Source organism: Uloborus diversus, unplaced genomic scaffold (genome assembly GCF_026930045.1).
Source record: "Uloborus diversus isolate 005 unplaced genomic scaffold, Udiv.v.3.1 scaffold_1147, whole genome shotgun sequence".
Taxonomy (NCBI): domain Eukaryota; kingdom Metazoa; phylum Arthropoda; class Arachnida; order Araneae; family Uloboridae; genus Uloborus; species Uloborus diversus.
The window spans coordinates 34,203-49,273 of NW_026557818.1; the positions used below are offsets into that span (position 1 = coordinate 34,203).

General features: G+C 34.3%; 1 protein-coding gene across 1 annotated transcript; it reads right to left on the minus strand.

Annotated features, from left to right (window-relative positions):
* Positions 1-1,999: 1,999 nt before the first annotated feature.
* LOC129232325 (uncharacterized) lies at positions 2,000-14,692 on the minus strand. Its single transcript, XM_054866481.1, has 3 exons — positions 14,476-14,692; positions 9,713-9,773; positions 2,000-3,320 (listed from the first exon to the last, which is right to left on the minus strand). The coding sequence occupies exons 1-3, from the start codon at positions 14,581-14,583 to the stop codon at positions 3,175-3,177; spliced, it is 315 nt and encodes a 104-aa protein (XP_054722456.1). The 5' UTR covers positions 14,584-14,692; the 3' UTR covers positions 2,000-3,174.
* Between the last annotated feature and the right edge of the window lie 379 nt (positions 14,693-15,071).

Here is a 15,071-nt window from a genome sequence, read left to right on the forward strand (position 1 = left end):
TTAAAATCGAAACCCTTAAAGTTAGTGAACAAGAAAGAAGAAAAAAGCGAATCAAAAAGATGTAACTATGGCAACACCAAATAAAACATCAATCATTTTAACAGAGATTAGATTATTTGAAATTAATTTTTTTCCTTTGGATATAGAAGCCTAGTTTTTTGACCGTAAGTCGAGTTAGATCTGGAGTAAAAAAAGCCCCTCTTTCCAGTGGTGTCAAAAGAAAACTGTGAGGGGATTCCTTGGCTTTTTACTGATAGATTTAATGAAGAAAGTAATGTCTAAATTTTAGCTAAGCCTAAAAATGTTCAAAATAAAAACACAAATAACTCCCGCCGTATTTAAGTTAGAGCATTGAAACAAATTGAGTAGAATGCGGAAAACTCTACCCTTTCCAACGATATATAATATTAATAAGTGCAAATAATTTTTCACCTCTTTAATAAGCAAGTACCTGGACGACCGAGCCTCGCTTGGCTTTAAAAGAATTATTTTTTGTCAACTCGTGTTTTTTTTTAAGGTTCAATACTTTTCCAAATATACTTAAAAAGCTTCACGTTAATGAAATATTATGCACTCGACCTTCTTATAACACTAAAGTACCAAACGAAGAAGATTCTGAATGTAATTAAATCAACATTTTGCTTTAAACTAACTGTTACATTTATTTCCACTATGCAATTTTCTTGTTAGTAGTTAAAATATTTCGACCTTGGAGCCAGTTTTGCTATGGTGAAATTGGTTTTTAACTAAATACTTCCTTTCATACTATGATGCGTTTCAGGATTTTATCCCAATTGAGATCTTCTTTTTGAATAAGTACTTTCAGTGTAGTTGGTCACTTTACGCCAGAAAATGCTACATACAGCAGAATATCAATCGTTACCGTCGCAACAGATGTGTGTTGCGACGGCATCGTATCAATCAAAACTGATGATCCAACAAACCATTCCAACAAATGATAACAACTGTCTTAACAAAACATAAACAGTCTTAAGACATACGTTTCTTCGAAATAAAATTTAGATGCGTGATTTAAAAAACATGTTAAACTATTTGAAGTGTAAAAAGAAAATAAATAAATAAAATAAAATAGGACGGTCAAGCAATAGTTTCACTTAAAAAAGAAAAAAGCCTTACATCGACTTACATAATGCTTTTGAATTTGTTTTCATCCAAGTGTGTTTAAAATTAGCCAAAGTGGCCAATATCAGCCAAGCCTGGCAACCCTAAGCAAGTTTAAAATTTCAAAGCGAGAAGAGACAAATTTTCATTGTTATGGTTGCAAATCGTCTGCCTGATGCGTGAATTCAGTTTACTTCAAGGCTTAACTTAATTCAACTTTATATTAAAAAACTGTTTTTTGCAAAAAATCGCGTTTTTACAGAAAAAACACTGATGTAGATGAACTTGTAATGCAAAACTACAATTAAATCCAAATCGTTAGAGCCGTTTCCGAGATAAGAAATATATATATACCCACAAGAATTGCTCGTTTAAAGATATAAGATAATAGGCAATTTAAGCGAAATTTGAGCTTAAAAAATTAATTACACAAAAACTAATTCGAATTTTAAAAAACAAAACCCCAAGTGCAAACCACTGAGGCTCGAAGTACTTTTGTACAAAATTTCAAGACAGTGGGTGCTATGGGGTCTCCTGGACGCAGGTCCGCCACAGACTTCATCCTTCCAGAATTTCTTTGAAACCTTACTTTTACTTACTATAAAGAGATAAAGATTAAAATACACCCTAAAAATGCTTTTTAATTTGAAACTGTCAGGAGCCATTCATTAATTCCGTAGGGATGATTTTGGCAATTTTTCACCCCCCCCCTCCCCTGTAAGAATCAGGGTTGGATTTGGAAGTGTGGAGGCCCCGGGCACCGAAGGAGTGTAGGCCCCTAAAATGTAAAATTTGCTTACCCGTGAAAGTGTTAGGATATTTTGTAAAAATTTTATTGTGGGGGGGGGGGGGGCCTTTGCTGTGGAGGCCCCAGGACAGTAACCCCGCCTGCCCTCCCCTAAATCCGGCCCTGGTAAGGATACATAAGATTTTTCAAACCCCTCCCCCCTATTCTTGAGTAAGATTCCATTTTGCTTTTCAAAATAATGAAATGTTGTTAGAAAAGATTTAGTTACATTAAAACTCTTAACTTGATGTAAATCAAAGTTTTTCATTTAAAAAATATATTATATAATGCAATACTAATTAAAAATAGAACATGACATACATTGTACAACTCTTTTATTATATTTTATACTATTCATTCTTTATAAAACAAGTAAAAAACAGCTCATTCTAATTCCACACACACACACAGGCGCAAATAGAATATGATCCCTGCCAAACCACTTGAATGCACAACTTCTAAAGTAAAATGATGATTTTTTTTTTTTGATAATGCATTTAAGGGTTAAATAGTTGCTCAATATTTATGGAAATTATACTGGGATTTGGGATGTGAATTCGAAGGAATCAAAATCAAATTGTAGCATAAAGTCATACAAATGTAATCTTATCAACACGTAAACATGATGTAAAGTTATATCATCAGTATATCAATCGCACTTCCTTTGCCAAAAAAATTTAAATGAAATCAATCAGTAGTAACCATTAACATATTCAAATAAAAGTATAGCTAATGAATTATGCATTTAAATCAAGTCATTCTAATGATATTAAAAAATATTACACATCATTAATTTTAACACTTATTGCTAACTACAGCAGTGGCAGATTCACACATTTCAGAGAATGCCACAATGCATTTTTGGAGAGTTCATTTGTTTAGCATAAACATTTTTTTTAAAGTTTAGGATCCCTTTTGGGACTCTTATGTCATGGGGTGCCCCACACAATTGTAATATCTGCAATACTGTAAATATGCTATTTTAACTACAGTAAAAATTACATTGCAGAAGCGATATGAGAGACTTTTAAGTACATGAGAATAATTACAAAAAGATTAAAATTTTTTACACTGAAGGCACAAATGTATCAAAAACGCTTTAAGCACAATCTTACCAGATCCAAGGCTGGTACAAATTTTTAAAGCCCCTTTAAATCATCATAAAATACAACTGCTTTTATAATTTGATTAAAGCTAACTTTACAAATGAACATAAAATTGCAAAAGCATTTTAAAACATTAACCACATTCCTATTAGCAAATTATTACAATAAAGACACAAGTTTGCCACTTTTATGAGCTGCCATGGTATCATCACATCCGCCTATATGAGTCCCTTTGATAAACACCTGAGGAACAGATCTCCGACCAGCTTTCTTAGCCATGGCATCTTGCAATTCACTTCCATTATCTGTAATGTTAACAGATATCTTAATTAAACAACACCACTTTTACATTTTGTGAACACAGCTTAGTGTGATCACATTGATCTAACAGGCATAGATTTAAGTAAGTTGATGAGTAGATAAAAATGAAAATCAAGGCAGCATAGTTTGGAAAATTTTGGAAGATTATACGATATAGATGGATTATATGATATAGATGGTTCAAAACTTTGATCTTTGTTATGTATTGTTTAATTCTTTCTTGTCTTTAGTTAAGCCTTGTTTATTTATTTCATGCGCTTTAATTTCTTTCATCGGTTTCGGTGATGAAGATGGCAACTAGATAGTGTTCGGAAGATTTTAAGTGGTACTGTGTGTACGAGTTAAATTTGTTGTTGCTCAGCTCTTACTTTATTATTTAAATAAATACAAATTTATTAATTAATCTGTGTGATTAATGAACAGGTTATGGGCCCAGGAACGCATCACTGCGCTATCTGCGTTAAGAGCTGAACGTTTCCTAGCATTAGTTGCTATTTGAAGTTTTGCCGGTTTGTTAAGCCTATTTGTATAATCGTATTGAAAGAAACCGATTATGGCTAGACTAGACATTTCTTCAATGAACAAATTTGACGGAAATAACTACTCCCAATGGAGATTTCAAATAAGTTGTGCACTAAAAGCCAAAGGTGTGTACAATGTGGCAAGTGGAGAAAAATTGAAACCCGAAGCTGTCCGTGATATCGAAAAGTGGGAGAAAGATGACGCCATTGCAATGTTCACAATTACTGCCGCCATGGAAATTAAGCAAATCACACTCATCGAAAGCTGCACGTCATCTCTCGCTATGCTGAGAAAATTTGATGCAATTTATCAGCAGGCATCTGACTTTAACAAAATGCATTTGTTAGACAAGTTTCATCAACTTAAGATGGACACAAATGAAACTGTTGTTGAATATATCGCCCAAGTGGAAAATTTAGCGCATCAAATTAAGAACTCCGGTGAAAACATCACTGATGCTACCTTGATAACCAAAGTCCTTGGCACCTTGCCAGCAAAGTATCAAAATTTCCGCCAAGCTTGGCTGTCGATGGATGAAACTAAACAAACGTTATCAAACTTAACAATGAGACTAATTGATGAGGAATCAAACTTAACTGAAAGCGAGCGAAAAGAATCAGCATTTATAGTAGCGAAACATAAAAATTCAGGAGCTTCAGATAACAAGTCGAAAGGAAATAATGCAAAAGTAAAATTTGATAAATCGAAAATTATTTGCTATTCCTGTCGAAAGAAAGGACATTTTGCCAAAGAATGTCGTTTCAAGCAACCAAGAAAAAGTGGTGGAGATTCTTTTGAACATGGAGACTCTGTAAGCTACGACGCCTTCAGTGCCGAAACAAAGAAATTCGCTGTTTGTCACAGTAAATGGATCCTTGACAGTGGATCGTCTGCCCATATGACATATGACTTGCAATCTTTATGTGAGTTTAGGAAATTAAATGGAAATGATAAAATTCGTTTAGGTGACAATACAGAGCTTCCAGTAGAAGGCAAAGGAAATGTTAGAATTTTGAAATTAATAAACAACTCATGGATTGAGGGTGTTATTACAAATGTATTGTATGTACCAGGTTTAAAGAGAAACTTATTTTCCGAAGGAACTGTAACCAGTAAGGGTATGAAAATCGTTAAAACTAACGATAATGCCAAAATATTCAATCGGGATAACGACGTTATCGCCTTAGCAGTTCGCACATCCAACAATCTGTATAAAATGATGTTTAAAACATTAAAAGCTGTTGAAGCGAATGTGGCTTCTGCTACAGATAGCGTAAAGCTTTGGCATGAAAGATTGGGTCATATTAACATCAAAGCTCTTAAAGAATTAAGTGAAAGAGGACTGATAGATAATATTGACTTTTTAGCTGCTGACAAGTTTCTGTGTGAAGGCTGTCAGTATGGGAAACAACATCGACTCTCTTTCAGTAACAGGAAGAACAAATCTACCAGATGTGGTGAATTAATATACAGTGACTTGTGTGGTCCAATGTCAACTACATCATTGGGTGGAGCTAAGTATTTTGTAATTTTCAAAGATGACTTTAGTGGTTATGTTTGCGTTTCATTTTTGAAACATAAGTGTGATACCTTAGAAGAGTTCAAGAATTTTGTCTCGCTATGTGAGAACAAGTTTTCCACTAGTGTAAAATCCCTCAGAGTAGATAACGGTACAGAATACCTAAATGGTGATTTCAAGAATTTTCTGCAGAAAAAGGGGATAGAGCTTGAACCTACAGCCCCTTATACTCCCGAGCAAAATGGGAGGGCCGAAAGGAACATGAGAACAATCATGGAAAGTGCTCGATCAATGTTGTACAACAAGAGTTTACCACTGTTTTTGTGGGCCGAAGCAATAAACACAGCTGTATACATTCAGAATCATGCACCGAGTAGTCGGTCACCAGAGTCTACTCCATGTGAACTATGGACAGGGAAGCAGTTGTCCCTCAAGCACTTAAGAACTTTTGGTTCAGAAGCTTTTATTCACGTTCCTGATCGTAAGAAACTGTCACCTAAAAGTATTAAAACAATTTTTGTTGGGTATGCTGGGAACTCATCAAACTATAGACTTTTTGAGCCCACGTCTAAAACCATAAAAATTTCAAGAAACGTCACATTTGATGAAAATTGTAGTAAGTCAGCAAATGATGCTCAGAAGATTGTTCAGGTTAGTGGACCTATGAACGAAGACACAACAAGGGACTTAGAAATAGACCGCCAAACAAACGAAAATGATGCATTGGAAACACCAAGTAATACAGATGAAGTTATCTCTTACAATCTCAGACCGAGGCAAAACTTGAAAGCTCCTAAGCATTATGATTTAAACGTTGCTGAAATCCCAACCACATATGAAGAGGCTATTAACTCACCTCAGTCAAATGAGTGGAGTGAAGCAATAAAAGAAGAACTTGATTCTCTGCAGAAGAATAATACCTGGCAATTGGTGGAACATCCTAAATACAAAAATGTGATTGGATCAAAATGGGTGTTCAACATCAAGTATTTTCCAAATGGAAAGATACAGCGTTTCAAGGCTTGGCTGTGTGCAAAAGGGCTCCTGCAAAAGGAGGGAGTTGATTTTGGAGAGACATTCTCGCCTACATCAAGATATGACACCATACGAACCATTATAGCAGTAGCTGCTCAGAAGAAATTAAAAATATTACAGTGTGATATAAAGACGGCATTCTTACATGGTGATATTGAGGAGGAGATATACATGCAGCCTCCCCCAGGATTACCCATTGAGCCAGGCTTAGTATGTAAATTTAAAAAATCGTTATATGGCCTCAAACAGTCATCAAGATGTTGGAACCAGAAATTTACAGATTTCCTGCTGAATTTAGGATTTAAGCAGAGTTTAGCTGATACTTGTTTATTCCATGGCATGTTCAAAAACAAGAAAGTTTTCCTTGTTCTCTACGTGGATGATGTCCTTCTTCTTTGTGAAGATGAAAGTATACTAAATGAAATCATTGAAAACATGAACTTGAACTTTGAAGTTACAATTTGTAAAACCGGTTATTTTGTTGGAATTGAAATTGACCAAAACAAAGATGGTTCAATTTTTATCCATTCTCAGGCTTACATAAAGAAAATCTTAAAACGGTTCAACCTTGAGGACTCCAACTCAGTAAATGTTCCGGCTGATCCTAACGTTGTTCTGTCATCTGAACCTGATATGCTATTAGAGGAAGCGTGTGTACCATATCGTGAAGCCGTTGGATCATTAATGTTTCTTTCCGCCACTACACGTCCTGATATTACGTATGCAACAAACCTTGTTAGTAGGTTTCAAAACAAACACAGTCAAATACATTGGAATGCTGTAAAAAGAATAATGAAGTATTTAAAAGGAACTCAGCAGTATTGCATCCTATACAAGTCAGAAACGGGAAGTCCCAACCTTGTTGCTTACTCTGATGCAGATTTTGCTGGTGACTTAGATACCAGAAAATCAACCACGGGATATGTTTTCATATTGTCAACTGGTGCAATTACATGGTGCACGAGTAGGCAATCTTCTGTGTCCACCTCAACAACAGAATCGGAATACATTGCAGCATCTACAGCTGTCAAAGAAGTGATATGGCTTCGTCAGCTACTAAGTGACATAGATGAGCAGGCATTCTGTGGAAGAAGTGTTAGCTTACACATTGATAACCAGAGTGCGATCAAGTTGATCAAAAATCCAGTGTACCATCGACGCACCAAACATATCGATGTGAAGTACCACTTTATCCGTGAGAAGTACGAGAATAAAACCGTGGACATTGAATATGTCAATAGTAATGAACAATTGGCGGACATTTTTACAAAAGCACTGCCAAGGGATAAGTTTGAAAAACTTAGAACTTTGATAAACTGTGTTGCTAAGTTTTAAAGTGCTATATTTTTGTTTGATCATTTTAATTAGTTTTCAGCTTTCTTTATTATTATTATTATTTTTCATTTTGACAAGTAAGAATTGGAGGGAGTGTTATGTATTGTTTAATTCTTTCTTGTCTTTAGTTAAGCCTTGTTTATTTATTTCATGCACTTTAATTTCTTTCATCTGTTTCGGTGATGAAGATGGCAACTAGATGTGTGTACGAGTTAAATTTGTTGTTGCTCAGCTCTTACTTTATTATTTAAATAAATACAAATTTATTAATTAATCTGTGTGATTAATGAACAATCTTAAATATAAATATTATCGAATAAATAAAGTTAAAGAATGTTCAAATGCTAAAATAAGAATATTAAAGGAAGGGGAAAAAATTATCCTACTGCTTTAGTTATCGCTTAAACAGGATGGTAAGTTACTTCCCCTTTAGAAATTCCCTGACATTTTTGTTTGAAAAACAATATCAATTTTTTTCAAAACAATCAATACATTTCTGGAACAAGCAAATTCAATTTTTTTTTTTTTTTTGTCTTTATATCAAAACATAAGTATGCTAGTGATGGAACGGAACACTGAATGTCCAATGAATATCAACTTGGTAGACCTTAAATTTTTTTGCGAAACCATTCAATGGCAAAATGAGGCATTGCTGTACTTGATACTGATAGTTCTGATTTAAAAAAATCTTACACATAGTTGATTTCCAGGCTCATCATTTAGCAGGGTCAGAAGGGGCAATTGCTCCCTACTGTCCTAGCCTTCAGAGATTAATGTATTGAAATATAAGTAGGAGTATTTTTCTTTTTCTTTGCAATACAATATACATTAAATTTGCACCCTTTGCCCCCCCCTCTCCCCCATGAAAAATTCAGAATGACAGGCCTGTTAATTTTGTTTTTAGGTCATTGCAATTAGTTACAAAAAATCATCTGATTATGTTTCACTATAAGTCTTGATTTTAAAACAGTAGTCGACTATTGACAAATTTACCAATAATTTTGAATCTGATAGACACGTAATATTGTGTTCAAAAGTAATCAGTATTCAGTAGCTATCCATGAAGTGGGTTCATGGCGCAGAATGCAACATTGAAATTTTTGCAGGTTACAGTACAATCTTGATTTAACGATTTTCAAGGGACATGAAAAAGTTATGGTTAAATCAAGGATATCGTTAAATTGAGAAGCATATACATTCAATGTAGTTAAATCGGGACCAGAGAAATGTATAATTAAATTGTGGAAATCGTTAAATTGGGTATCGTTAAATCAAAGTTATACTATATTCAATTCAAGAGAGTTTTGGATTTCATTTTTTCTCTCTTTCTGGGGAAGATGGGCACCCCTGCAACATTTGTAATTTATATATGCAGGTAAATATATCATTACTACGCAGGACTTAAGCTGTTTAGTTTGCAGAGTCACTACAAGATTTTACTAGTTAATTGATCCTGATTAATTTTCAAATATAACTAGAGGGCCCCAGTTCATAGCCTTATTGATGAATGTAATAATTAGACCATGCATGCATGCATGGCATTGATACATTTTTTATAGCAATTTGAACAAGGTTTTGGAAAACATAAAATCTACCCTTTGCACCCTCCAGCGATTCTGGCACCTACCAATAAGATTGGCTTATCAGGTTTAAATGCCACGACAATATGTAGGAAATGAGTCAATGAGGCTTCCAAAATTTCCGCATTGAACTGAAGGGGAACACACAACATATTTTTATCTGAAGTCAATACATGGAAGGAAATTTACTAACTTAAAAATTAATTTACAATTAAAAAGAATATTCTATATAAGTTCAGTACACGTAAAAAAAATTAAATGTTGCAATATTAGAGCAATATCAATCAATTCTGAGATCATTTAATTGAAAAGAATGGAGTGCATTATATTTGCACCATTATGATCTTAAATAAGAAACGAAAGAAATATGGGATGTTTAAATTACCTTCTTTATCCAATTCCAAAGCAAAATAATCTACTCCTAATGATTGAAACAACTGCTTCACCTGAAAGCATTTAACAATTAATGATTGCATTAATGAGTAAAAAGTATGATTTAATGAAGCATAATAAATTATTTAAAAAAACATAATACAGTCGAACCTTGTTAAACCGCCACCCTCTTAGTTTGCCAAGAAATGTAGTGAAAAAAACTCTCAGTATAGAAATGCAATACAAATTCCCTCCTTAAACTGCCATTCGCCACTGATTTTCGAGGGAAACTGCATACTTGGTACGATAATATTGCTGTTTAAATCGCCATCTTGAAAGATCGTGTCAAGCAATTCAAACTTGGAGGTAAGCCAATTAGGAGTGAATGTCCATGAGGAGCCACAGAGGGAAAAGCATGAAGGTCACACATACCTGCTACTAATGCCCCATACAAAAACACCTATAGTAGCCACTATTGTCTAGCTTTCTTATCTCTTATTCTGTTTAATCTGCCCCTGCAGCACTCAGTGGTCAAGGAGCATTGTTCCCAACATCTCCAGGAATTTTTATCTGCTCCCCCACTTTTTTCAATCTTTCCTTTTTGACATTTCACTACTCAGCTACAAAAGCATCCATTCTTTATCCCCTTTTCTGTTCTGGGCAGCAGGGGAGGGTGCTGTGGCGTAACCTAGGTATTGGCCACTGTGTGCAAGCTTCAGCAAACAAGTTTGTATCAACATTCTATAATATTGTGCTCTTTTGCTTCCTTCTGCTAAGATGCCATAGAGAGTGGCCAGAGAGCATAAAGAAGGAAATATGTGAAAAAATTTCGCAAAAGGGATGATATCCAAAAAAATTTTATGAAAGGGATGATATTCAAAACCACATCAAAAGAGAACCAGGAAGCCATGATATTCAAAAATTCTACAAGAAATGGCTAATTTACCAGTTTTAAAGGTAATACGTATTTAATTAAGTATAAGTAATAATTTTATATAATTTGCTGCATTGTACCATTTCTTGCAAGAGTATTTATTCCTTAACAAATCTAAATTTTGGAAAAGAAGCAACAATTTCTAACCCCTGAGTCCGAGCAAAGGGTTGGGGCTGCCAGAAGTCAATCTTGGCTGCATCACACAATAGTGTTAACTAGTGTGTTAGAGAAAAATGCATTTTTGTTCATTAAAAACTTTTGAGTTTATTGTGTTAAACAAGTGAGAACATAAATTTTAAAATTACGTCTGTTGGTAAAGTAAAACTTTACAATAGAGAGAATTATCTAAAATTTCTTTATGTGGTACAACATACTTTTCATAGTAAGAATTGAAAATAAATAAATATACATGTATTTAATGATTGGTTATCTTTTTCCTTGCATTGGAACCCAAAAATTATTTCTAAAAACTTCCTAATATGATTTCGCAATCAAAAGAGCACCTTGCAGCTGCCTCATTTAATCATGAAATCTCAAAACTTTTAACAGGCTGTAAAACGTAAACCATTTGAGATTCATCATAAATATTTTTTACACTTTCTTGAATACACAAAAAAGTAACCATGCCAAGTTTCAATAAAATTCGAGCCTGGGTGCTAAGCTCCATTTTTTGATAACTTTTGCATTTTTTCTAAAATAAATTAAAGTAATAAAAATATAATTGAAATGATGAATAAAATAAGCATTATATAAGGTAAAATATAGTAAAAAAACCAACCCAACATTAAAAATAATTGAAATACTTGCCGGATGCAAAAAGATTGGAATCTCAAACGAGGCATGCAACTTTCGGCGCAGCACGTGCTAGACGACGTTGGCATAATTCAAAACATACGTTTTTGGCAGATATCGTGGTGGACAAAGATTCGAGGGGGAAAAATGGAAAGAATAAGAAATCAAAGACCGAAAATTTTTAAAAATCGTATTTTTTCCTGTTTTTTTTTTTTTTTTTTTTTTTTTTTTTTTTTTTTTTTTTTTTTTTAAATATGGAGAAAGGCAAAAAAAAAAGGAGGAAAAATTAAAAAAGCCAACAGAAAAAGTCCGAATTCTGGCAAAAGCCAGAAAAATCTCATCCCTGAACTTAAGTCAGTAGTACCTGTAGAGAGGGAAGAAAATTCTGGTAGCTTTAGAAACGAAATGTGATTTCGGAACAAATCTGATATACCCCCCTCTTGGCGACTTTTTCCTGTTGGCGCCAAAAATGCGTCGCCAAGAAACGTTCTTAGTTAAGCTTTTTTAGCGCCAACAGGAAAAATTCAAATTATGTCATTAATTATTTAATGAAATTAATGCATTAATCTTTTTCCTTTGTTTCTCCGGGATACGAGCCCTCGGTCTCATAGTACTTTCGTAATGAGACCTCGGCTCGCCGGCCCTGCCTCGGTCTCATTACGAAAGTACTATGAGACCTCGGGCTCGCCAGGATTTCGCTGCCGCTCGGTCCGTTATCCCTCCGACTTTTAATATACATCACAGTCGGATATAAGTCACAGATCTCCTCCGTTCAGTATACAATAAAGTCACAGATTTTATGTGAAATTAACACCATTTTTGTGCTACAAAAATGCCAACCAGACCAAAATACAAACTACCAGAAACACACTAAAAACACAATAATTCAAAATATGTTCACTTACCTTTTTTACTTTTCTTTTACTTCCTCACATGAGGCAGTGCACATATGTTCCGCTCTTAGGGAAATTATCCCATTTTTTATTATCATTACTTTACAAAAATATTTAAATTATGTTTGTTTTGACAAAAAAAATTACAAAAAAAAACAACCTTATTTTACTTGTATTTTGTACTCCACCCAATTAATTTCGCGAATTATTTCCAAAAACTTTACAAACATATCCTCATTTTTGTATTCACAATTTTTTTTGTATAAATAATAAGCTAAATAAAATTTAAAATCCCCTAATCTATTATATGTTGGTAGAGTACTTTTAACGTGTCTCCATGTGGATTCAATTGTGTTAGTGTGACATTTAGTTTCTGGATCTACAAAATTAAGTTTATGGTTGACTGTTAAATGCTCATACCCCTCCTCCCCCAATGTATCATATGCCCTCCAACAATCGGAGTGCACCGTCGTGCCTGGTAGTATCCACTGCTTAATTGCCAAAAATAGAGATTCCCTACCCCTATCCCCAACAGCAACCAAAAAAGTTTTCCCCGAACCCTGTTCAACCCCCCCCCCAAAACCCATTGTCCCTCAACTGCATGTCCCCGATTATATTTTCTTTTCCCAAATTTAGATTCATCAACTTCAATAACTTTCCCAACCCCCCCTATTTGTTCGGATTTTAATTCAATGTAATTTAATATTTCTTCATTAATATAATTTCGCCAATCGGCTAAAGTTTGTGATGAAAAAAAATATTGACTTTCAATATCAGCAGTTTTGGTCCCAATTAAAATCTCATATGTTATCAAAAAAATCTCCTCTATTTTCAACTTGCTAGAACTAAACCATGACCCACTCCTGATCGCTGCTTCTTTTCCACAAACAACACCCCCAATAACCTTTCTACAAAAAAAAAATTAACCCATCTGAACATTTTTTAGTTTTTTTAATTTTCATAACAGAATTACATCTAGAACATAACATTTCATTCTTAAGTAAACCAATTTCCCTTAAAAATTCTAAAAAAACCTCTTTATTTTCAATTAGTTTAAATATAAAAAATCTATTTAGGACTCCGGTACGTCCAAACGTTGGACGACCTGACGAAAAAGAAAAAGAAGATTCATTCAAAAATTTCAATTGATACATTTGGACAACATCACAAACCGAACTCATAATTAAAATAGAAAATTCAACTAAATTAACATTAAAAAACAACAAGAAAAAGAATACTCTAAAATAAAGTTTGAATTGAAACTTTATTTTAGAGTATTCAACTTAAAATCTCCCTAAGAGCGGAACATATGAGCACCTACCTCCTACCACACAGACACGTGCAAAAAGACAGACTTCGAGAAACTACTTTCCAGCGTTCTAGTTGCAAAACCAGGGTTGCCAAGTTATCCCTTATTGGCGATTTTCGTATCGAGCGAAAAATTAAAATCAGCCAAGAGGGGGGCATATCAGAGGAGAGCCGTGATTTCTAAACTGGAAGACAAAAAGGTGTAAATATTCAGTATTCTACTGATGTATTGCTCTTTGCTCACATTAAGACTTGTACTATCGCTGAATCACTACAGGTTCTGGACCACTAAAATCTGTCACTGCGTTGAATCGTTGGGTAGCCTGATATAACACCTAAATCAATTTTTTTTATCGCATAATGCACTCAAAATTTGCAGACAGTGTTGAAAGTATATTTGCGCGTATTTAGCATACTTCACATAACCGGCTGCGTAAAAGGTAGGCAGCTTGGTGTTCGCAAACGGGAACCCCCACCAACTTAGAGGGTGCAGTATTGCAGTATTGCCCGTCTCACTATTGGTTTATCCCCCTATGAAAATTTGAAATTTATTTTGAAAAAGGGTAATCAACAGCGCAGATAAAGGCAGATAAAGTAGGGGTTTTTTTTTGAAGAAGCAGGATTTTTCAAAGAAGAATGAAAATGATGTCTGAGAAATGTACTTGATATATCATCAGAAGATGATGATTATGAACAGTAAATTATGTTCAGTACAGTGGCGTATATATGCCTCCCCCCTCCTACTCTCAAGAAACGTACATTAAAACCAATACATTACAACAATCAATTCCAAAATGAACATTCATTCATTCGTTGTAAAAAATTAGAGGTGTGTTTCGGAGTACTTACTTTGACACAATAAGGGCAGGATGATTTGCTGAAAATCATGATTTTGTTTTCCTTCACATAGTTTTCTATTAATTCCAAAAGGTCTCCACCTTCTACTAACGTAGCCATTTTAGGAATATAGAAAATAATCTGAGAAAGAAATTGGATCAGCTAAAACTTCTCTGTTTTCTGATATCTCTCAACAATAGTTTACCCACTTTTCACAACAACCGGAACTTCGTCTCTGAATGACAAATGAAACAGTTACAGTTATTTCGAATTAAAAGGAATAAAAGAGCTGGCGGAGTTCACGGAGTACATTAGTTCCACCATGGCCCCACTGAATGCGCTGGCGCTTACCAGGCCTTGACAATTTTTGACTTTCCTGTGTTAAACCGGGGCAACTATTTCTGCACTTGAACATGGCCACACTAGATGGAAAAACTTCAAAATTTCATATTTGCCCATTCTGACCGCAAGGAGGCGCCACAAGCCACGGTTGCATCAACCAATCAACGACAAGCTTCAAAGCTTGTTTATTTTAATTAATAAATGAAACAGAAAACAAACATCAATATTTCTCAAGATGCTCAGAAATATACCGAATCAACCAATTC